The sequence below is a fragment of the Somniosus microcephalus genome, chromosome 5 (assembly GCF_052327205.1).
Source record: "Somniosus microcephalus isolate GS21.2 chromosome 5, FLI_Smic_1.0, whole genome shotgun sequence".
In the NCBI taxonomy this organism is placed as follows: domain Eukaryota; kingdom Metazoa; phylum Chordata; class Chondrichthyes; order Squaliformes; family Somniosidae; genus Somniosus; species Somniosus microcephalus.
In genome coordinates, this window is record NC_140991.1 from 79,954,925 (window position 1) to 79,978,441 (window position 23,517).

At 42.3% G+C, this 23,517-nt stretch overlaps 1 protein-coding gene across 3 annotated transcripts in view; it reads left to right on the plus strand.

Annotated features, from left to right (window-relative positions):
- rsu1 (Ras suppressor protein 1) overlaps nt 1-15,239 on the plus strand; it is a 180,339-nt gene extending 165,100 nt beyond the window's left edge. For all 3 annotated transcript variants that reach the window (XM_085987873.1, XM_085987874.1, XM_085987875.1), the window contains one exon: nt 14,720-15,239. In XM_085987873.1, the coding sequence (XP_085843999.1) occupies nt 14,720-14,822 (103 nt within the window). In that variant the 3' untranslated portion in view covers nt 14,823-15,239. The remainder of the gene's footprint in view (nt 1-14,719) is intronic.
- Nucleotides 15,240-23,517: the final 8,278 nt, after the last annotated feature.

The following is a 23,517-nucleotide window of genomic DNA, read 5'->3' on the forward strand; positions in this document are numbered from 1 at the left end:
TCTGGAGATTGGTAACCAATTTGAGTATAATTATACATCATGCCAAAATATACATATATGCAACAGTGAAATATTTGGGTGCACTCCTGACCTATCGAGTCAGCTGCAATTGCAGATGCATATTGTGAGTGATTGTTATGTGGGTATAAGTAGCATTCTTTTTACACACAGCAAGGACCCACAAACAGCAAATGAATGAATGAATGACCAGTTATGCTGCCTGTCTCCAAACTCAACTCAATTATCATTTTTAAAATGCACTTGGTTGGACAAAGTCAATTGATTTTCCCACTCCTCTGAATGCTGCTGCACTAATGAGTACATTAACACGTTAACGTGAAAATAGTTTTCTTCCCCAGTTTTCTCTGCTTCTCTGTTTCCATTTCCTATTGGAGGATGGTCATCTGAGTAGCACAGCTTTGAACTAAAATATGTGCAAACTCAAAAGGAAGAAGTGGGTGTCTCTGGTAAAGGTCTGTCAATGGAAGGTGAAAAACTATATTTAAAAGTTGGTCAAAAGCAAAGTTATCTTGGGCAAAATTAACCAACAGTGATCACCAATAGGAAAGACTACAGTCTATTCCAGTTAATTCAAAGTCACTTAATTGGAATTACCAGAAAATGTGGATATCATATGCTCTGAAAATTAAGATCAGGTCCCTTACAGCAGATGAAGCTTATTTGAAGCTCCTGAAATTTGAGATGAAGTTGTAAATTGTGCGAATTGGCTGGATAACAGGGAACTGAGGATTATCAATTCTGGTTTCATTTGGGCAGGAGAACAACAAAATTCCCGTGCATCAGTCTTGCCGTCAATGACCATAATGATTTTTTTTATTAGAACATTTGTAGGTTTAAAATTTTATGTGGGAAAGTGATCTAACAAAACAATGACCTTTCAGCTTTTAACACTTAGCAACTGGCCAGACAGTTTTTTTAGTTGAAATCTAGGTGAATTTATCAGGCCATAGTGAAGGGACCCCACTGAGGCTGAAACAAATAGGAAAGGAGACTAGAAAAATCAAGTGCCAGTAGTTACTGGGTGACACTAAGGGCTCGATTTTCATTGGGCCACGGAGTCGGGATTGGAGGCGTGCAGGGGGTTAAAATCCGAAATCGGGGGTCCCAACACCATCCCGCCCCCAACCCACCTCCATGCCAGTTTCAAAGGAGGTGGGTACCTGCCCCGCACTGGGACCCGCCTACCCGAGGCGGGAAGGGATTAGTGCCAGTTAACAGGTAGTTAACAGGCAGTTTTTAGCCTAATCCCTATTTTTAAGGTTGAACTGTGGGATTCCTGACGGCTCCAAACCACGCCAAGTTAGAGGAGTCGAGCCGTCGGGTTGGAGGGGTCGAGATGTTGGTGTTCAGGTGAGTGATGTGTGCATGAGTGCAAAGGTAAGTGTGATTGGTGTGTCTAAAGTGATTAAAGAAGCGTAAATTACCTTTTCAGCCTTCCTTCCTTTAGGTTCCGGGAGTCCTTCATCTCACCGGCACAGAAAGCAGAATGGCTGCGAACTGTCAAAAGTGACGGCCTGCAGCTTTCTGTGCAGGAGAGATTTCTAACTGAGTCTGTGGAGAAGGACTCGGGTTAGAAGTAAGACTGTCAGTGTTTGACAGCTTCAAACAGCTGTGAAACGCTGATATTTCATCTGTCAAAATCTCTTGACAGATGAAATTTCAGTCTGTGACGTCACCTGTTGCCGGTTGGCCCTTAATTGGCCTGCTGAGCCCGCTGGGCGGGCTCAACAAGGTCAATCAAGTTAAAATCACGTGGATTGGCCGCATCTCGATGGAGGCGGGACTACAACCCCGAAAGTTGTAGTCCCGCCTCTAACCCGACTTCTGAATGAAAATCCTGCCCTAAGCATCAGTTTTAAAACAAAATGGTCAGATTCTTGATTCAGCAGTGAAGTAGTATAGGGAAATAGAGCAAAAGGGCAATAAAGGTGATTTCTCTGGTCCCAAGATTGGATAACCTTATTTTGCTCTTATCATAGAACTGCTCCTCTTTGACGCCAGATCCACAGTGTTCTTTGTGCATCAGCTTTCTAATCACCAGGGCGATCAATGCAAACTTGTATTTCTCTGCTGCCTCCTTTTTCTGGGTGGTCAGATTTTTCTTCTGTTTTTGAGATATGGACTGACCAGTTTTGCGGTTGGTAACTTTGTTTCATTTAAATTCAGCCACTTTCAGATCTTTTAGCTTTCTCTTGTAGCTAATTTGAGAGGCTTGTGTTCAATCTTGTTTACCCCGTAACTGCCCGTACAAACTGGGTACATTTGTGCTGATTTAGCTTTGCCTCAGCCAGGATGGTGCTAGGTGTACTACAGTTGGCCTCCGCACCCTTCAGTTAGGGAGAGGAAAATTGCCAGAGTTCCCGATTTCTTAATTTGCTGACCAGTGACCCCTGCTGGAAGTGTGATGTATGGAATTTAGGGGAGTAGCCTAGCAAGAATCTCACATGAATGGCCAGATGATTGAACTATGTTTGCATACTTTACATCTCAAATGGCTGTTTTTAAAAAAAAGACTATGAATAAATAAACTCCATTTTATGAATAAATAAACTCCATTTTATTATGATGCCTAATTGTGTAACTGAACAAACATAAAAGAAAAAATCATGCAGTAATAAAGAATATTCTTCTGCTAAATGAAATACTTGTGACCCAGTAAGTGCTTTAAGAAGACGCTAATCAAAAAATCTATGTTCAGGTTGTGGGTAAATATGGAATAAGTGGTCACTATGAAGTTTTTGTGAATATATACATTTCGCTGCAGTGTGATTAACAGGTAGTAGATTGAAAAATCACTGAGCTATCCTGTACACGCTCTCCCTTTTTAATACTGTGAACAGACCTCACTGTTCATCTTTGAAAATCACAGTTTATCACAACTAATGATTGATGGGATACTGTTGCATATATTTGGTACCTTTCTTGTGCTCGCGGGGGGGGCGGGTCCCAAAGTGCTTTACATTCAATTAATTATTTTTGTGCTTTTTAATAGGCAAACATAGCAGCCAATTTGCATCTAGAACGGTCCTACAAATGAGATGAATGGCCAGCTGATCTGTTTGTTTTGTAGGTTGAGGAATAAATGTTAGCCAAGATACCAGGAGAATACTCCTGCTGCTCTTCGAGGGATCTTTCACAGCCACCCAAGCAGGCAGTCAGAGCCTCCGTGTAACTTCTCATCACAAAGAAGACACCTCCAACACTGGAGTGTCAGCCTCGATTATGCACTCGAGCCCTAGAATGGGGTTTGAACCTACAACCAGCTGACTCCGAGGGCAGAGTGCTACCACTAAGCCACTGCAGCATGTATTTGGTTCATAGACTTTGTGTATTGAATTCTAAGAGTTTAATACCAACTAAAAGTCCTTCCTCTGGTGCCAGTATAACATGTTGTCTCATACGTAATCAGTTAACTTTTTATTGTTGCTCGTGAAGAATCTATTAAGTGGGGTATTAACTGGTGCAACACTAGTGGGCTTCCATGGTTGTAAATGATCTGGAGCGAGGAGTCACAAGCACAATGGCTACATTTGCAGATGGTACAAAGCTAATGAAGGTGGTAGACATCAAAACTGAGCCAGATAAGCTACAGGAGGATTTGCATATCCTGTACTTGGGAATTGGGCAGACAGGTGGCAGATCAAATTCAGTGTAAAGTGCTTCACGTGGGGAGAAAAAATTCAGGAAGGGACTATTTAAATGTAAAGAAAATACTCAGCATAGAAAATGAAGTTGCCACAGGTCTTGATTGACAATAAATTGAAGCTATCACAACAATGCTCGGTGGCAGTGTGTCATCAGGGCCTAGAAATTGATCTCGGGCGGTGGCGCGGTAACGGAGCAGCCGCCCGTTCTATGCAGCGCCCAATATCCTGCAATGGAACTGAATATCGGGCGCTGCGTATAACGGGCTGCTGATCCGCCACCATCCGAGACAAGTTTCTAGACCCAGATGTATTATATGGTCAACATTGAGCCAAAACAGTGAGGTAATCCTGCCACTTTATAAATCATTGGTGCAACAGCACTTGGAATACTGTGTACAGTTCTTGTTGTCACAATACAAAAAGGATACTGCAGCTATCAAAAGGATACAGAAGAGAGCAACCAGAATGATCGAAGGAAATAGAGGGATTGAATTATGAGGAGAAATTATGTAAATTGGCCATGTTCTCCATGGAAAAGACTGTGAGGAGATAGGGTTGCTCTTTTAGGATTCTAAGGGACTAGATAATATAGACCATGACTAACTGTTTCAAGTGTTCAGAAAAGTAGACGTGGCTTATGCTTGAAGGGGGTGTAAATTCAAAAGGAATCGGCGGAAACATTGGCCCAAATCTTGCTGGAGCGATACATCTCGCAATGTGCGCCGTTATTTAGTCTTGTTCCTGCACCTTTTCAGTTCCAATCTTTTGCCCTATAAGTTGCTGGGTGGGCGCTGATAACGCTGCGGCGAGGGCAACAGGGTACCCAATACCTTTGTGAACGAGGGGACCAACAGTCTATCACCACAACCAATGAGATTTAAGGATTAGCATTGCATTAACCATTATCACGTTGTTAAAAGGGTACTTACGCTGTTAATTACCAGTTCTAACTTGTGGCAGGTTTAAGTCGCATTTAATATGCAAATCCAGCATGTTCTTAAATAACGGGGAGTGTGAGGGCGAGTTACAATAACGGGGAGTGTGAGGATGAGTTACAATAACGGGGGAGTGTGAGGGCGAGTTACAATAACGGAGTGTGAGGATGAGTTACAATAACGGGGGAGTGTGAGGGCGAGTTACAATAACGGAGTGTGAGGATGAGTTACAATAACGGGGGAGTGTGAGGGCGAGTTACAATAACGGGGAGTGTGAGGGCGAGTTACAATAACGGGGAGTGTGAGGGCGAGTTACAATAACGGGGGAGTGTGAGGGCGAGTTACAATAACGGGGAGTGTGAGGGCGAGTTACAATAACTGGGAGTGTGAGGGCGAGTTACAATAACGGAGTGTGAGGGCGAGTTACAATAACGGGGGAGTGTGAGGGCGAGTTACAATAACGGGGAGTGTGAGGGCGAGTTACAATAACGGGGAGTGTGAGGGCGAGTTACAATAACGGGGGAGTGTGAGGGCGAGTTACAATAACGGGGAGTGTGAGGGCGAGTTACAATAACGGGGAGTGTGAGGGCGAGTTACAATAACTGGGAGTGTGAGGGCGAGTTACAATAACGGGGAGTGTGAGGGCGAGTTACAATAACGGGGAGTGTGAGGGCGAGTTACAATAACTGGGAGTGTGAGGAAGAGTTACAATAACTGGGGAGTGTGAGGGCGAGTTACAATAACGGGGAGTGTGAGGGCGAGTTACAATAACTGGGAGTGTGAGGAAGAGTTACAATAACTGGGGAGTGTGAGGGCGAGTTACAATAACGGGGAGTGTGAGGGCGAGTTACAATAACGGGGAGTGTGAGGGCGAGTTACAATAACGGAGAGTGTGAGGGCGAGTTACAATAACGGAGAGTGTGAGGGCGAGTTACAATAACGGAGAGTGTGAGGGCGAGTTACAATAACGGAGAGTGTGAGGGCGAGTTACAATAACGGGGAGTGTGAGGGCGAGTTACAATAACGGGGAGTGTGAGGGCGAGTTACAATAACGGGGAGTGTGAGGGCGAGTTACAATAACGGGGAGTGTGAGGGCGAGTTACAATAACGGGGAGTGTGAGGGCGAGTTACAATAACGGGGAGTGTGAGGGCGAGTTACAATAACGGGGAGTGTGAGGGCGAGTTACAATAACGGGGAGTGTGAGGGCGAGTTACAATAACGGGGAGTGTGAGGGCGAGTTACAATAACGGGGAGTGTGAGGGCGAGTTACAATAACGGGGAGTGTGAGGGCGAGTTACAATAACGGGGAGTGTGAGGGCGAGTTACAATAACGGGGAGTGTGAGGGCGAGTTACAATAACGGGGAGTGTGAGGGCGAGTTACAATAACGGGGAGTGTGAGGGCGAGTTACAATAACTGGGAGTGTGAGGGCGAGTTACAATAACGGAGTGTGAGGGCGAGTTACAATAACGGGGAGTGTGAGGGCGAGTTACAATAACGGGGAGTGTGAGGGCGAGTTACAATAACGGGGAGTGTGAGGGCGAGTTACAATAACGGGGAGTGTGAGGGCGAGTTACAATAACGGGGAGTGTGAGGGCGAGTTACAATAACGGGGAGTGTGAGGGCGAGTTACAATAACGGGGAGTGTGAGGGCGAGTTACAATAACGGGGAGTGTGAGGGCGAGTTACAATAACTGGGAGTGTGAGGGCGAGTTACAATAACTGGGAGTGTGAGGGCGAGTTACAATAACTGGGAGTGTGAGGGCGAGTTACAATAACGGGGAGTGTGAGGGCGAGTTACAATAACGGGGAGTGTGAGGGCGAGTTACAATAACTGGGAGTGTGAGGGCGAGTTACAATAACTGGGAGTGTGAGGGCGAGTTACAATAACTGGGAGTGTGAGGGCGAGTTACAATAACTGGGAGTGTGAGGGCGAGTTACAATAACTGGGAGTGTGAGGGCGAGTTACAATAACTGGGAGTGTGAGGGCGAGTTACAATAACTGGGAGTGTGAGGGCGAGTTACAATAACGGAGTGTGAGGGCGAGTTACAATAACGGGGAGTGTGAGGGCGAGTTACAATAACGGGGAGTGTGAGGGCGAGTTACAATAACTGGGAGTGTGAGGATGAGTTACAATAACGGGGAGTGTGAGGGCGAGTTACAATAACGGAGTGTGAGGGCGAGTTACAATAACGGGGAGTGTGAGGGCGAGTTACAATAACGGGGAGTGTGAGGGCGAGTTACAATAACGGGGAGTGTGAGGGCGAGTTACAATAACGGGGAGTGTGAGGGCGAGTTACAATAACGGGGAGTGTGAGGGCGAGTTACAATAACGGAGAGTGTGAGGGCGAGTTACAATAACGGAGAGTGTGAGGGCGAGTTACAATAACTGGGAGTGTGAGGATGAGTTACAATAACGGGGAGTGTGAGGGCGAGTTACAATAACGGAGAGTGCGAGGGCGAGTTACAATAACGGGGAGTGTGAGGGCGAGTTACAATAACGGAGTGTGAGGGCAAGTTACAATAACGGAGTGTGAGGGCGAGTTACCATCTGTACGAGGCAAACAGCGCAGTGGCGTAAATCGATCAGCGAGTTATTGCAAAAAGCAACTCACGGCATATCTCTTTGCCTGAACTTGCTGGCCGACTTGTGCTTTGATAACTGCGTGCGTCATGAACTCACTGTTATTTTTCCAGTAAGATTTGGGTTGTTATTTCAGTGAATGAGTGGAATAGTCTCCCTGGGTCGTTCCTTCAGTGAACGAGTAGAACAGTCCCCCCTGAGGAGTTGGTAGAAGCAGCTAGTGTTGATTAATTCAATTGCAACTTGGATTTGTTTCAAAAAATTATATTTTGGGATGCAGAATGAGTATTTCGAGACATGACATGGTAAGTGAACATGCTTGGTTGGAACAGGGCTCTGTGAACCTGTGGCGCCCAAAGATTTCCACCACTAGGGTTTTCCTTGACTATCGAGCGACTACCAGGATGATGGAAGGCGAACTAGATGGACCTTGGTCTTTTTTCGTCTCGCAATTCCTATGTTCCTGAGAGTGACTTTTTCAGAATTCCAATAAGAATGGACTTGAGTGATCATATTCTTTCTAATGCTACATTAATATTGTAGAATCACTTGAGGAAGCATTTCTGCATTGCTGGATGCAGCTTCTGGTGTCCCATTTTATATTGTGGGACTGCAACTGCACATGTACAATCTTACAGATGCAAGTGTTTAAAAATTGCTGTTAATGACATTTTGCTGGCAGAAGATTTACCACTTGTGTGTTGGTTGGAGATGTAAAGTATAGGTCAGAAAATGGAAACTCCTATTAGTCGAAGGCTAATGGGACAGCTATGAGCAGTTCAGTAGCTAAGCCTGCTGTGGCCAAAGATACGATCTCTAATAGCAAGTGTTCATCTTGCTATCGGTGATGGCACCGCTGTTGAAGCGTGCAGACTAACCCCATCTCTTGTGGTGCTTGCCACCCTGTAGCACTTTGAAATCCCATTTACTTTTCTGGAGATGATGGCCTCAAAGTCTGTGGCATACTATTGACAATTGTGTTTAGAGAATAAACTGTATATTAGGAAGGTTCACACTTTAAAACCTAGCTGGTTTCGTAGAGCTAATTAATGAGAAATTTGCTTGCTCTGTGGAATTTCAAACTGTAGGTGCATAATTACATTGTGGTTCTTGGGGTGCTGCAATTATCTGAAAACGTCCTGATGGCTAAAAATCTTTGCCGTTCTGCAGTCAATGGGCAAAACTCCAATAGCTCCTTGCCCTTCACAGTAAAGCTGATAAAAGCTCCAGGTTACTGAAGCAGACCTGTTGACTGGTATGACCAATATGAAGAAGATGCCGCCCTGTACCTAAACCAGGTTTGCTGTCGGACAGATTTAATTATTGGTAATGTGCCATTGTACATCTGAGCAAATACCTTGCAATCGTTTCCAAAATTGCCAGGACTGGTCTAGGAAAAATATTTTTATTTATTGTAGTTTTGACCTTTTGCTTTCTCTGGAATGTTTGACCAATACATATATTTTAATAGTAGCCCCTTTCCATTTTGATAGTCCTTTGTGCCCTGTGTCAATAGTCATTTTTTGTTAAAGAATTACGTTGTTGATTTCAGCCAGAGTGACAGGTTTTTTGGGGTAATCAGGTGACTCACTGGACCAATCATCGCCAAGCTTTTGTTTTCAAACCAAGCTGCTGAAAAATCCATAAGTGGTTTATTTTTACCCTCTTGTGCAATGTACGCGCTGTCCTCAATTAGCCGAGCCCAGAAAGCAAAATCTTGGGGACATCCCAAGTGTGTGCATGGGTTCTACTGAAGTTTAACCAACTAAAACCACATAACTTACCAGCACGCAGAATTGGTCATTTAGGGTATCGTTGGCATCCACACCCATGAGCTAAGGTAGAGGGGGGAAAGACAACCAAGTTTACAAATCTTGACTGCTGTCCAGAGATACCAACTGAAAAGTGTCTCTACAGATTAGCTATGGGTACAACTAGGTTTGGACTATGATTGCTGCCCCTCTCTTCAGTTAAATTGTCAGCAGCCCTTTCTAAGCTTGCATGTGCAGAATGGACAGTTGGGTGATCTATCGGAGGGCTGCGCATGTTTGTGGAACTTGTATCCCTACTTGAGTCCGTCTTCAGAATAGGTATTGGGGAAATATAAAAATGAAGCTGAATTGTCACAAAAAAACTGGCTATAGTGCAATAAAATTCCTAGGTGAATTCTTTGGGGTGCAAAAAATGGTTTTGTTCCTGTAAACCAGTGTTTGAGCATTTAAAATTTTAGTAGTTTGGGGAACCTACTGTGCATATTTACAGCAAGTAATATGATGCCTTATTCAATAGTGTCTGCTTCAAACAATTGAGATGACTGGGGTAGTAGGAGAGTAGTCAGTTTCGTGTAGGTGCAGAGTTGGAAGGAAGGATTAACGTACATAGCCCCAACTTCCAGAGACTTGACCACCCTCAATTCGAAGACAATACATGGCATAGTCACCAAATGGAATGCAGTGTTCCATTTTGCATCAAGGTGAAATTGAGCAAAGGTCATTTAGCCCATCTTGCTTATTGTAATCTGTATGGAGACACCATTTTCACCTCTCCTCTAGCTTGCTGCTGAATCGAAACCCTTTTTGTCTCTAACTTAGAAAGCTTTCATTTTTTGGAGACCATATTCACTGCATGATGGGCAATTTATTTAAGTAGATATCTTTTATGTGGGAAGTGTTTCTTGTTTTGAATTTAGCTCTAGCATTGTTTCCTGAGTTGCAGTATGACAGTGATGCAAATAATAATTTGTATACTCACATCAAAAGAAATTGCAGGTGTTCAAGGGACAACCAAGTAACTAGAAGTATTCCTGTTTCAATCTATGTAATGTGTTCCAATGCAGCTTCTTGTTCAATCTATTTAAATTGCTAATTTGTGGGGGGTTTTATATTCCTGTACCATATACAGGAAATAAGAACTGAAGTAGCAGTAGGCTTGTCATTTTGAACAGTTCTAATTGCTTGCATCTGGATATTGAAGTTATGGTTTTTTTAGATTTGCTTTCACTATAGAAATTTCTATTTATGAATCGTCAGTTGCATATTTGAATGAGATTTCAATTTAATTGCCTTTGCCTTGAGCAGCAGATTTATAACTACTGTTAAAGTAAATGATCATAAAGTCAATACTTTCCAGTTTGTTATATTTATCTCTTATGGAGGCAGACTGGCTGCTATAATTAAAGGAATGTAAAGTATCACATCTGGAAATGTAATGTAATTTGAATATTATAAGGACTAATTACTGGTGGTTAGAAATATCTGTAGTTAATGAATCAGCCTTTCATTATTGCCTGTTTGAGGTTAAATTTGTTTTTTCTTAAAGGATTCTTGGAAAAATTGATTTATATTTGTTCTATAAAATGTAAAGGCATAAATGGTTTGCACTGGGTTGCTCAGGCTAGCTGTTGGTTAGATAATTATGCCGCTCTGATGTGATGAGGCACAGCCACACTTTAGCCAGACATACAAGTCAGACACTCGGTTTCATATCAATAAAAGTGTTCAGTATATTGCAATGTTTAATTCCCTCTTCATAGAATTATAGAATTTTGCAGCACAGAAGGAGGCCATTCGACCTATCGTGCCGGCTCTTTGAGAGAGCTATCCAATTAGTCCCACTCCCCAACTCTTTCCCCATAGCCCTGCAAATTTTTCCTTTTCAATTTTATATCCAATTCCCTTTAGAAAGTTACTATTGAATTAGCTTCCACCATCCTTTCAGGCAGTGCATTCCAGATCATCATAACTTGCTGAGGGGGGTGGGGGGAAATCTCATCTCCCTCTGGTTCTTTTGCCGGTTACCTTAAATCTGTGTCCTCTAGTTACCGACCTGCCTGCCAGTGGAAACAGTTTCTCTTTATTTACTCCATTAAAATCCCTCATAATTTTGAACACCACCATTGAATCTCCCCTTAACCTTCCCAGCTCCAAGGAGAACAATCCCAGCTGCTCAGTCTCTCCACATAACTGAAGTCCCTCATCCCTGGCATCATTCTAGTAAATCTCCTCTGCACCCTCTCCAAGGCCTTGACATCCTTCCTAAAGTGTGGTGCCCAGTATTGGACACAATACTCCAGCTGAGGCCTAACCAGTGATTTATAAAGGTTTAGAATAACTGCCTTGCTTTTGTACTCTCTGCCTCTATTTATAAAGTCAAAGATCCCATATGCTTTTTTAACAGCTTGATCAACCTGTCCTGCCACCTTCAAAGATTTGTGTCTGCCTTTATTTTTAAACTTACTTTCTGTCACTGTTTTAAATATCAGAAGTGATTGCTGGAGATCTGGATTTCTACCAGTTTCAGGTCATAATTTACTACATTTATGGATAGAGTGTACCAGCAATCGATCAGTACCGTACATTCATTTTGTTTTTGGATTCCTCCTTAAAATTAATTGGCATCTTTGTATTGCACAACTATAGTCACTTCTTAAAAATTCTACCTTTTGTGACACATTAATAGAATACTCAAGGCTGCATGGTTTTAATTGAAATTAGATAATTATGCATTATCTGATGTGATGGAGGCACAGCCACACTTCAGCCAGACATACAAGTGGGGTGAGGCACTTAATATTTTCACAAATCACGAAGTTTCATATCCATACTGATTTTTAAAAAGTGTTCAGTATATTGCAATGATCATTTCCCAGTTCATAGGATTATACAATCATACAGCAAAGGAGGAGGCCATTTGATCCATCCTGCCTGTGCCAGCTCTTTGAAAGAGACATCCAATTAGTCCCACTTCCCAACTCATTTCCCCATAGCCCTGTAAATTTTTCCTTTTCCATTACACATTTAATGAAAAATGAGTGTCTGGTCCCGCCAAGTCTATTTCATTTCACTGCCAAAGAATAAGTTAAAGGCATATGCCAAAATTAAGTCAGTTTTGCTCACTCCAGGTTATAATGGCTGTTTGACGTATTTGAGTCTGTATTTAGTGGCAAAGCAACTGTGAATTGCTGGCTTGCCGTCCATTTGTGTGATAACTTGGGCACGGTAGATTTAATGAGTGTATAGAGGAGATCTATAAATTGCATTTTTAAAAGTCATTTTTTAACAAGAATCCTTTACATTGCTTGTACTGTCTTTTCATTTTTACCTATTAATTTAACCCTAATAGAACACCAGTCCGCACGTTGCTGCTGCAAGAACCATTTTGTATTTTGATTTTAAAATTCCAGAACTGATTTCCTAAATAAGGATTTAATCACAGAAACCACATGGAAATGTACCTGTTGCACCACACTTATGGCTGAAAGGAATATTACAAACCAATTGAGAACATTAATATTGTTCAGTCATTTTGCTTTTTACATTTTTATAGGGTGCAAAGTCATCAAACATTTACAGTAGACTTCAGCCTTGTGTTCTAGGAATTGTGGGAAGTGGTTAAGCTATTTTAATATAATTTCTGACAATCATTGTTTTAAAAAGTTCAAAATTAATTGATGTCAAAGATGAGTTGAGATATCGCCCCCCCCCCCCCCCGCCCCGCCCATTGCCAAGTTTCTCCTTTCCTGTAGGTGCTTGACTATTTGCTGGGGTTTAGTGCCATAGGTGCTGACCACCCTTCCGCGACCTTGCCCATGAGCAGTTTTCATGTGTGAGGCGAGACAGCGAATGTCAGTTGGCAATTCCAACATGGGGAGACAGCAGAGCTGCACACAATTCTATGCTCATCTAACGCCCAATACACTAATGACCACAGTAATAATTAGGAGCACGAAGCTTGCCTGGTTGACTTTCTTTTTTCCCTCCCTAACCAAAGGGCACTGAGACCAATTGTAGCACCTCTACCACCTGCTATCAGCTGACCCGAGATCAGCCATCTCGGCACAGACTGGGAGCCTTCCTGATCTGTTGGGCTCAGCTGCTAACTAGATAAATTTGGTGAGCAAGCAGAATTTCCCATTTTCTTCAGGTTATTCTGGTAACATTTGTCATTGTTCAGTTGGTTTCTCCCGTCGCTGCTGGTGGTTTCCAGCTAATTCCTGTGTGTGCAGCTATCTTTGGGGGGTGGGGGGGGGGGAAAGAAGGAGTGTGTGTAGGAAAGGGGAGATGACATTTTAATGCAGTTTTTTTTTAATTTGCAGTTTGAATAGTGATATACCTATGATATGATTATAGATTACAGTTTCATTGATATCAACAATCCTATCCCAATTTAGCACTGATTTTGAAGCAAGTATATAAAAAAGATTGGAATTATATTTCAATTTTTTTGCAGAGTTTGTGGTGATTGTATGGTTAGTGACATTATAAAATATGGGGATAGTTAATTACTGTTTTAATGAACATGATGTTCTAGTAAACTACATGTGATTTAATTAAAAGTAAAAAAAAAAAAAAAATATTTGAGGCTTGAGGGTAGAAATAAGCTGCATCTATTGATCCTTCCTGCATTTATTAACTCTGGTGTATTCTTTCAATCCCGAGAGACAGTGCCTGCTGAACTGTGTGTGCAGTGCAATGACGGCTTAGACCTCTGATACATAACCAAAGGCCTCAGCTAATATCCTTGCTATCATCTCCGCCTGTTTTTATTAAGTTAGGACATTGTTGTTAGTAGACTGATAAAACTTAATGAGCATCTTCCCAGTTGATTATGTTTTCAGATTGTTCATTCTAACCACTATCTTCCCAATCGTTTTACCCCAGTCACATTAGTAAGCAGCACTGTTTTTATTCTGAATAAAATTAGCATTACTCTAACTGCAAATTTCCCACTGTGCTGTAGATCTGCAAAAATATTTTATGCGCACTATAAATTGATTTGAAAATTTGCATTGTTATCAATAATACAAAGCATAGTGGAAAGTTGAATGACCAAAATGTTTTAAAATCAGTTCTGAAATAATGCAGCTATTGAATTAATAAAATCAAATATAATAGGATTTTTTTTTAATTTTGATTTGGAAATGAGCATAAAAAGCCTTTGTAAAATATCTGCTGACCCATAGTTTTGAGTAAATTTTGAAGTATATACAAATAAAATGAACTTGTTGTAAAGCAAGATACATAACATGAAAGTGTCTTCTAGAGCTAATACTCCAGAGATTCTGTTGGCTGCATACCTTTTTTTTTTAGCTTGTTTAATGGTTCTTAATGTCCTTTCAGCAGCCATTTGCTTATCTTTTGACTATTTGTAATTAGAACAAATAAGGCATCTAAACTCTCATTACTAGCTAAATTTAAGTTAAATATTTTAAACAGTCATTTGAATACTGTGGAGCTCCAACCTCCTAAATCGCAGGATGCTTCGTCAACATTTAATCGGCGGTATTTATTAATGTGGCATTGATGGCTGTGTAGCTATCCTGAAGCCATCAATCATGCTGAAATAGCCTGGGAGGCCTCTGACACTCTTTCTCTCTGTCACTTTATTGACCCCATGGGCTTTCTGGTTAGGCATGAAGCTCGGAGTGGTGTAGATGGCCATTCCATCTCTCTAATTCAGTGTAATTGTGTCGCTGTCTTTTTTTTTTTGAATACTGCCAATTTTACAAGCTATCTTTTCTGTGTTCTTACAGCCTTTATGGTAGACACATGCAAGCAAACCCTGAACCTCCAAAGAAAAGCAATGACAAGTCCAAGAAGATAAGCCGGAAGCCTTTGGCTGCCAAAAACAAATGAGGGAGTTGATTGATTTGCATCGTGCTGTTGAACTCCTCTTGCATGTGCCTCTGATCTATATTTATTACCTCAACTATCTTATATTGTTCCTGACATGACATAACATGTTACGATCTTTTGTGCCCAAGGTAGTTCTTGCAGCTTAATATCCTAAGGTGAATGTGTATGCCACATAACTTTAACATTCTTTTCATAATTGCCACAAAACTTTCTTGACCAGTAAATACACTTTGAGCAAGACTCGCACATTATGCCTTATTCACAAATGTTACACAGAATAAGTTATTTATGCTAAAAGAAATGCAAACTTTTGTATTTGCTGTTACATGTGCTTTCAAAATTGTTCTTTTGCCAACGTAGTGTACTAATTTTTACTGCTACTTTTGATTTTTAAATAAAATCTATATTTATATGTAGCATTCCGTGTTTTTTTTTCTTTTAAAAGTTTAGATATTGCATTTGTATTTCCTAAACAGATGATCCTGTCTATTGATCTCTGTTTATCCCAAAAGGGACTAAAGCAAATTATGGCAACTAAACAATGATTTCATGAATCCTCTGTAAATTAAATGGGCGAACACCTTTTTTTGTGTGATTTGGTTATGGTTTGTGTTTAAAACCATCAATCGCATCTGGAATTCCAACAAAATAACGGATTTGGTGGATGTTGCATCTGCCTCATTTTGATCAATAGATACCTGCTTGCCCTATTTGCAATCATTTCATAGTGTAAATTCTGTAATCTTTTTCTAATTATTTAAGTATTTAACATTTAGTTTCCATGCTAATCAGCCTTTCTTCTACAGGAGCAACATAAAAACAATTTCATAGTCCCACTGAGGCACTATTTCCCAGTAACACTTCTGTACTCCCTATTTGTCCCAAATTCTCCAAGTTGACTTGTCAATCGACTGTTGAACTATGAATGGAATATTGGTTCAATATTACAATATTTGCTGATGTACCAACCCATCTCGCTCCATGACCATCATGCAATATCTTCAGGTGCACTACAAAGATGGTACAGTGCAGCTTAGTTCTTTTTTTCCCCTCTTTCTGTCAGTGAATCTGGCTCGGCCCCAAAATGTCAATGTGAATGACTGACCAAGGTGGTGGAAACTTAAATGGAATAATATACAAACCAGTCAGAATTCATGAGGGGAATTTTAATCCCCCAAAATGGGTGGGTTTAGGTCGGTTGGGATGTAAACATTTATTTTTTTTAAATCCCAAACCCAACCTGCCTTGAACCCGCCCACTTCTGGTTTTAACGGAGGCGGGCAACTAATCTGCTCTCGGGAGGCGGGTTCCTCATTTTAAATATTTTAATGGGACTGCGTACCTTGGATTTTAACTCCCTTCCAGTTTTAACTCTGTCCGGCCAAGTTTCCCGACACCCTTCAATCATCGACCTCCTCCCCATGATCACTGACCACCCCCCCCCCCGGCCTCCAACCCTACAAGCCATGCTGTACCCACCTCCTTGCGATCACTACCCCAGCAGCAGGAAACTGGCCTGCTCCTTGGCTGCGGCCTCTACTGCAACGTTCCCTACCTGACACGGAGCCAACCCGCTCTGACTTCTGGGCGGAGATCCTGTTGGGGGGGGGGGGGGGGTGGAAACACACACGCTAAAACTCCACAGCTTTCTGGGAAACTCAGACTTGTGGGTTTCCTGACCAGAACTCCCCCCGCGCCCCCCACCCAGCTTGGAAATCCTGCCCCTGCTTGGAAATCCTGCCCCTGTAAAGATCGGGGCCAGTGGTTTAAAAACTGTTGAGAAAGGGAAGCTGCTACTGATTTTGGAGTTCCTGCAATATTAATGTTCTTTCAAATCAACTTTATAACCTCCATTAGCACAGTTTAAAAAAACAATAAAGGTTCAAAAGATCAATACTGCCACATCATTTTCTTAAAGGATAAACTTTGTTAACTATTATGAAACCTTAACAGTAATTGGTGGTGGGGTGGCAACAAGGTTACATTGGTACTGCCATAGTGGCCAAACATGATCAGATGTTACGTACAGGAGTCTGAGGTAAGCTACCTCACTGACTTTCCTTAAAGCTGCTTTGTGAAAATAAAGGAAACAAAAGCCTGCATTTGATATGTCAGTAGATTTGCACTGAATTTCAAGCTGCTTTCCTACAAAAAATATATTCTGATGTGGAAACAGGCAGTTCTCTAATTCTTTATCCTATTTTCTCCTCTGCCTCTTGTCTTTAGTGTTGATATCCAGAATGATCAAATCCGGTAACTGATCTTCATGACAAAAGGACAAACTTCAGCATTAAAGGCGAGCATCTCGTCTGACGATTTGTTGCTATTCCAGCTAATTAAACATTTGAAGAATTCCCACACATTTCCATTCTCATAATCACTAACAGTGCAGTGTTGCATTTGACAAGTGCCAATACCCTATATCAGGAAAGTAAAAGAACAAATTCAGTAGTTTAAGATATGAGTAAAACATAGGGGGGAATTTTATCAATGGGGGCGCGTTGGGGGCAGACCTGCTACTTGTCGGGTTTCAGTCCCACCCCCAACAACGTCCGGCCAACCCACGCTATTTTCCCTTGATTGACCTTGTTAGGTTTAGCAGGCCAATTAAGGGAAAGCCAGTGACAGAGAATGTCAGCGTATGACGTTTCATCTGTCAAAAATTTTTGACCGATAAATTGTCATCGTTTGACAGCTATGAGAAGCTGCCAAACACTGATGATCTCTGTTCTTTGGTGAGTCCTTGTACTCAAGACTCACCAAACCTCTTTCCTGAGCAGAAATCAGATGGCTGTTGCATCTGAGAATGCAACAGTCATTCGATCATCTCTGCCGATGAGATGAGGCACCTCCGGATCCCCAACGGTTGAAGCCTGCAGGAAGAAACAAAGGTAAGGAAACTTTTTTCCTAACATTATTCACTCGCCTCGAATATTTACCTCTCCACACTTGCACCGATCACTCACCTCCACTGCGCACTTTTCGAACCCTCTGACCCCCGCAGACCCACTGCTCGCCTCGCTGACCCTGGCGGGGTTTCTTGACGTCTGGAAGCCCGCACTTCTTTTGGTAAAATGGGGATAATCCTCTTAACTACCTGTTAACAGGCAGTTAAGTGGCTGTAATCCCATTCCCGCCTTGAAGAGATGGGACCCAGTGCGAATCATGGACCCGCCTCCTGGGAAGATGGCACGGGGGTGGGTTCGCTACCTGCTCCCAGTTTCTGCCATTTTTCTGGCAGACCCGCCTCCCCAGGGCTGGCAACATTCCCCCCATAGTTGCTTTTTGTTCTATTAAAAAAACAGCTGAAATTTGACACCTAAAAGATTTTAAAACTGCATAAGTACTAGTGCTGGTACGACCATCTTGAGCAAACAATTTATAGCCTCTGGATTCTCTCTCTCTCCAAAGTCCTAGGGGGAGTGTTTGTTGGTGCTGTTGGGGAGGGTTTAAACTAAAATGGCAGGGGGTTGGGAACCTGTGCAGGGAGACAGAGGAAACGGACGCAAGGATAGAAACAAAAGACAGGAAGGAGAAAAGCAAAAGTGGAAGGCAGAGAAATCAAGGGTGTAAATCAAACAGGGCTACAGTAAATAATAATTCTAAAAGGACTAAGTGTTAAAAAAACAAGCCTGAAGGCTTTGTGTCTTAATGTGAGGAGCATTTGTAATAAGGTGGATGAATTAGCTGCGCAAATAGATGTAAACGGATATGATGCAATTAGAATTACGGAGACATGGCTCCAGGGTGACCAAGGCTGGGAATTCAACATCCAGGGGTATTCAATATTCAGGAAGGACAGGCAAAAAGGAAAAGGAGGTGGGGTAGCATTGCTGGTTAAAGAGGAGATTAACACAATAGTAAGGAAGGATATTAGCTCTGATGATGTGGAATCTGTATGGGTAGAGCTGAGAAATACCATGGGGCAGAAAATGTTAGTGGGAGTTGTATACAGACCCCCAAACAGTAATGCTGAGATTGGGGATGGCATTAAACAAGAAATTAGAGATGCGTGCAATACGGGCACAGCAGTTATCATGGGTGACTTTAATCTACATATAGATTGGTCTAACCAAATTAGTAACAATACTGTGGAGGAGGAATTCCTAGAGTGTATACAGGATTGTTTCCCGGACCAATATGTCGAGGAACCAACTAGAGATCAGGCCATCTTAGAACTGGGTATTATGTAATGAGAAAGGATTAATTAGCAATCTTGTTGTGCGAGGCCCCTTGGGGAGGAGCGATCATAATATGATAGAATTCTTCATTAAGATGGAGAGTGAAGTTGTTGACTCAGAGTCTAGGGTCCTGAATTTAAATAAAGGAAACTACGATGGTATGAGGCACGAGTTGGCTAGGATGGATTGGGGAACGTTACTTAAAGGGTTGACGGTGGATAGGCAATGGCAAACATTTAAAGATCTCATGGATGAACTACAGAATTTGTTCATCCCTGTTTGGCATAAAAATAAAACAAAAAAGATGACTCAAACGTGGCTAACAAGGGAAATTAGGGATAGCATAAGATCCAAGGAGAGGACATATAAATTGGCCAGAAAAAGCAGCAAACCTGAGGATTAGGAGCAGTTTAGGAATCAGCAAAGGAGGACAAAGGGATTCATTAAGAGGGGATAAATAGAATACGAGAGTAAGCTTGCGGGGAACAAAAACTAACACAAAGCTTCTATAGATATGTGAAGAGAAAAAGATTGGTGAAGTCAAGCGTAGGTCCCTTGCAGTCAGAATCAGGGGAATTTATAATGGGGAACAAAGAAATGGCCGGCCAATTAAATACATACTTTGGTTCTGTCTTCACAAAGGAGGACACAAATAACCTTCCAGATATGTCGGGGAACATAGGGTCTAATGAGAGGGAGGAATTGAATGAAATCAGTATTTGTAGGGAAATGGTGTTGGGGAAATTGATGGCATTGAAAGCCGATAAATCCCCAGGGCCTGATAATCTACATCCTAGAGTACTTAAGGAAGTGGCCCTAGAAATAGTAGATGAATTGCTGGTCATCTTCCAAAATTCTATGGACTCTGGAATAGTTCCCATGGATTGGAGGGTAGCTAAAGTAACCCCACTATTTAAAAAAGGTGGTAGAGAGAAAACAGGGAATTGTATATCAGTAAGCCTGACATCAGTAGTGGGGAAAATGCTAGAGTCCATTATAAAAGATGTAATAGCAGAGCACTTGGAAAACAGTGACAGGATAGGACAAAGTCAACATGAATTTACAAAAGGTAAATCATGCTTGACTAATCTACTGGAATTTTTTGAGGATGTAACTAGTAGAATAGATAAGGGAGAACCAGTGGATGTGGTGTATTTGGACTTTCAGAAGACTTTCGATAAGGTCCCGCATAAGAGATTGGCGTGCAAAGTTAAAGCACATGGGATTGGGGGTAAGGTACTGATTGGATAGAGAACTGGTTGGCAGACAGGAAGCAAAGAGTTGGAATAAATGGGTCTTCTTCCGAGTGGCAGGCAGTGACTAGTGGGGTACCGCAGGGATCGGTGCTAGGACCCCAGCTATTCACAATATATATTAATGATCTAGACGAAGGAACTAGATGTAATATCTCCAAGTTTGCAGATGACACAAAGCTGGGTGGGTGTGTGTGCTGTGAGGAGGATGCAGAGAAACTCCAGTATGATTTGGACAGGTTGGGTGATTGGGCAGATGCATGGCAGATGCAGTATAATATGGATAAATGCGAGGTTATCCACTTTGGTGGCAAAAACAGGAAGACAGATTATTATCTGAATGGCAATAGATTGGGAAAAGGGGAAGTGCAATGAGACCTGGGTGTCCTTGTGCACCAGTTGCTGAAGGTAAGCATGCAGGTGCAGCAGGTAGTTAAGAAGGCAAATGGTATGTTGGCCTTCATAGAGAGAGGATTTGAGTACAGGAGCAAGGATGTCTTGCTGCAGTTGTACAGGGCCTTGGTGAGACCACACCTTGATTATTGTGTGCAGTTTTGGTCGCCTTATCTGAGGAAGGATGTTCTTGCCATGGAGGGAGTGCAGCGAAGATTCACCAGACTGATACCTGGGATGGCAGGAATGACATATGAAGAGAGATGGGGTCGATTAGGACTATTTTCGCTAGAGTTCAGAAGAATGAGAGGGGATCTCATTGAAACTTACAAAATTCTAACAGGACTAGACAGACTAGATGCAGGAAGGATGTTCCCGATGGCAGGGGAGTCCAGAACCAGGGGTCACAGTCTAAGGATAAGGGGTAAGCCATTTCGGACTGAGATGAGGAGGAATTTCTTCATTCAGAGAGTGGTGAACCTGTGGAATTCTCTACCACAGAAGGCAGTTGAGGCCAACTTATTAAATATATTCAAGAAGGAGTTAGATATATTTCTTAAGGCTAAAGGGATATGGGGAGAAAGCAGGGACAGGGTACTGAATTTGGATGATCAGCCATGATCTCATTAAATGGTGGAACAAGCTCGAGGGGCCGAATGGCCTACTCCTGCTCCTATCTTCTATGTTTCTCTCTCTCTCTCTCTCTCTCTCTCTCTCTCTCCCCCTCTCTCCCCCTCTCTCCCCCTCCACATGCCCTCTCTGAGCTAATCCCATCCATAAGACCGGCTTCCTTGACCTCAATCCCATTAAACTGCTGACCTTCTTGGCCTCCATACAAGCTCACATTGTAAATGCCTTTATCATCTCGGGCACCATTTCCCCCTTAAATGGTAAATGGCAGCCAACGCCTCCCTCAAAAACCTACCCTCAGCCACTGTCCTTCCAAGCTACTGCCACATCCAACCTCCCTTTCCTCTTAAGTCTTTGAATGTGTTGTTGCCTCACCGATCCATGCACATCTCTCTCACAACTCCTTGTTTGAACATCTTGAATCAGCTTTCCATCTCTCCCATAGCACCAGAACGACACTAGCCACTGTCACAACTCGCATTTTCTCTGGCTGTGATCATGGTACAATTAATCCTCCATCATCCTCGGCTTTCCTGCAATTTTTGACAGGACCGTCAATATCATCCTTCGCCAACGTCTCTCCTCCATTATCCAACTTGTTGGGACTGCCCTTGCTTAAATACATGAAATTCTGTGATTCTGCACAATTTAATTGAATTATTTATACTAAATATTGTATTGCAATCAGCGCTATCCACAGTGACCATACATAACTTGTAAAACAATACTTGGACTCAAAAATCTTTGCAAAAAACATTTGGTCTTTATAGTTAATAGTACATCTGCCCATGTGTGGGTGGGTTGAAATAATGGGCATTACCCTAAACTGTGTGATAAGAGGTGGTTGTATGGCATTTCTGGACTGGATTAAATTCTGTATGCTGTGATGCATCTCACAGCATACACTGAAACATAAATAAAATCTTTTTTTTTTAAACTATGACTAATCTTTTGTCTACCATCTTTGTATGTATGAGCTGGACTGTGCTTCGCATTGAGCAGTGCTGAAGAATTAATCGCTTCCACTATGCGTTATTGAAAATGGAACAGTGCTCAAGCATTTAAAAACAAAGTATGGAATATTTTCTCCTTTTTAATCATTTTTATGTGGCCATGACAAAGTCAGGGTTTGGGATGGCAGAGGGGGAAATATGTTAAAACATTGAGTAGTTCAGTGCATGTAAAGGACTTCAGGATATTTGAGAGATGTGATAAGGTGCTATCAAAATGCAAGTATTTGTTTCATACTTCAACCCCTTGGTGTGTTACAGCCTTATAATTCACTCTGTGGAATACCTATCTATACCATTAAATGACTTGCGTTTGTTTTCTATTTTTAAAAGAACATTTATAAACAAGAAAATCCCACAAAACTACTTCCCATCTAAAAGCATCTTCCAATAGACAGCTCATTACAGCCACTTCAGATTTACCTTCTCTGTGCTGTCTCAGTTGCTTGGTGATGCTGACTTTTGTGTATTTCCTGGCTTATTACGTTTACTATTCCTGCTGATGACTGCTGTGTATATTTAGGGGTCAATTTTAACTCAGGTGCGGGGAATTGTCGAGTTCCCCGAATTTAGTGTTTCCCACACGAATCTAAATGGGTCTGTGAGATTGATGCAATTTTAACTCAATTGGGCAATTGATTTCCAACGTGTGGGAAGCCTTGGCAATTGAGTATTTCCAGTCAGAAAGTCGCAGAATATGATGTCATCATTGCTGCTGCTTTTAAGGTCCACAGCAAGCCTTGCTTCTTCTGCAGGCTTCCAAACTTCACCATTGAGATGGCACAGGAGCCTGCAGGAGCAACGGCCAGCGGGAGGGCAAGAGCTGCCCCAAAATTTGATGAGGCTTCACTCCAGGCATTGCTGGATGGTGCTAGGGCCCACAGGGAGGTCCTGTTCCCTTCTTCAGGGAGGAAGAGGCCTCCCAGTCAGACCAAGGCTGTGTGGCTACAGGTGGCTGGGGAAGTCAACTCCTTGGGGCTCACACGGCGCACCTGGATGCAGTGCAGGAAAAGATTCCATGACCTTCATCGCACTGGAAAAGTAAGTACTGTATGAAGTTTCCATCACCCTCAATCTGATCCCCATTGACTTTCCTCACCAGCACTCAGCTTTAGCAATCTCTTCCTCCACATCCCACTTGACACTCACATCCATGCACCCTTACCCATTCCCTCTCTATGCTCACATTCACATAACTATTCCACCATGCAGCCCTCACACTCCCTCT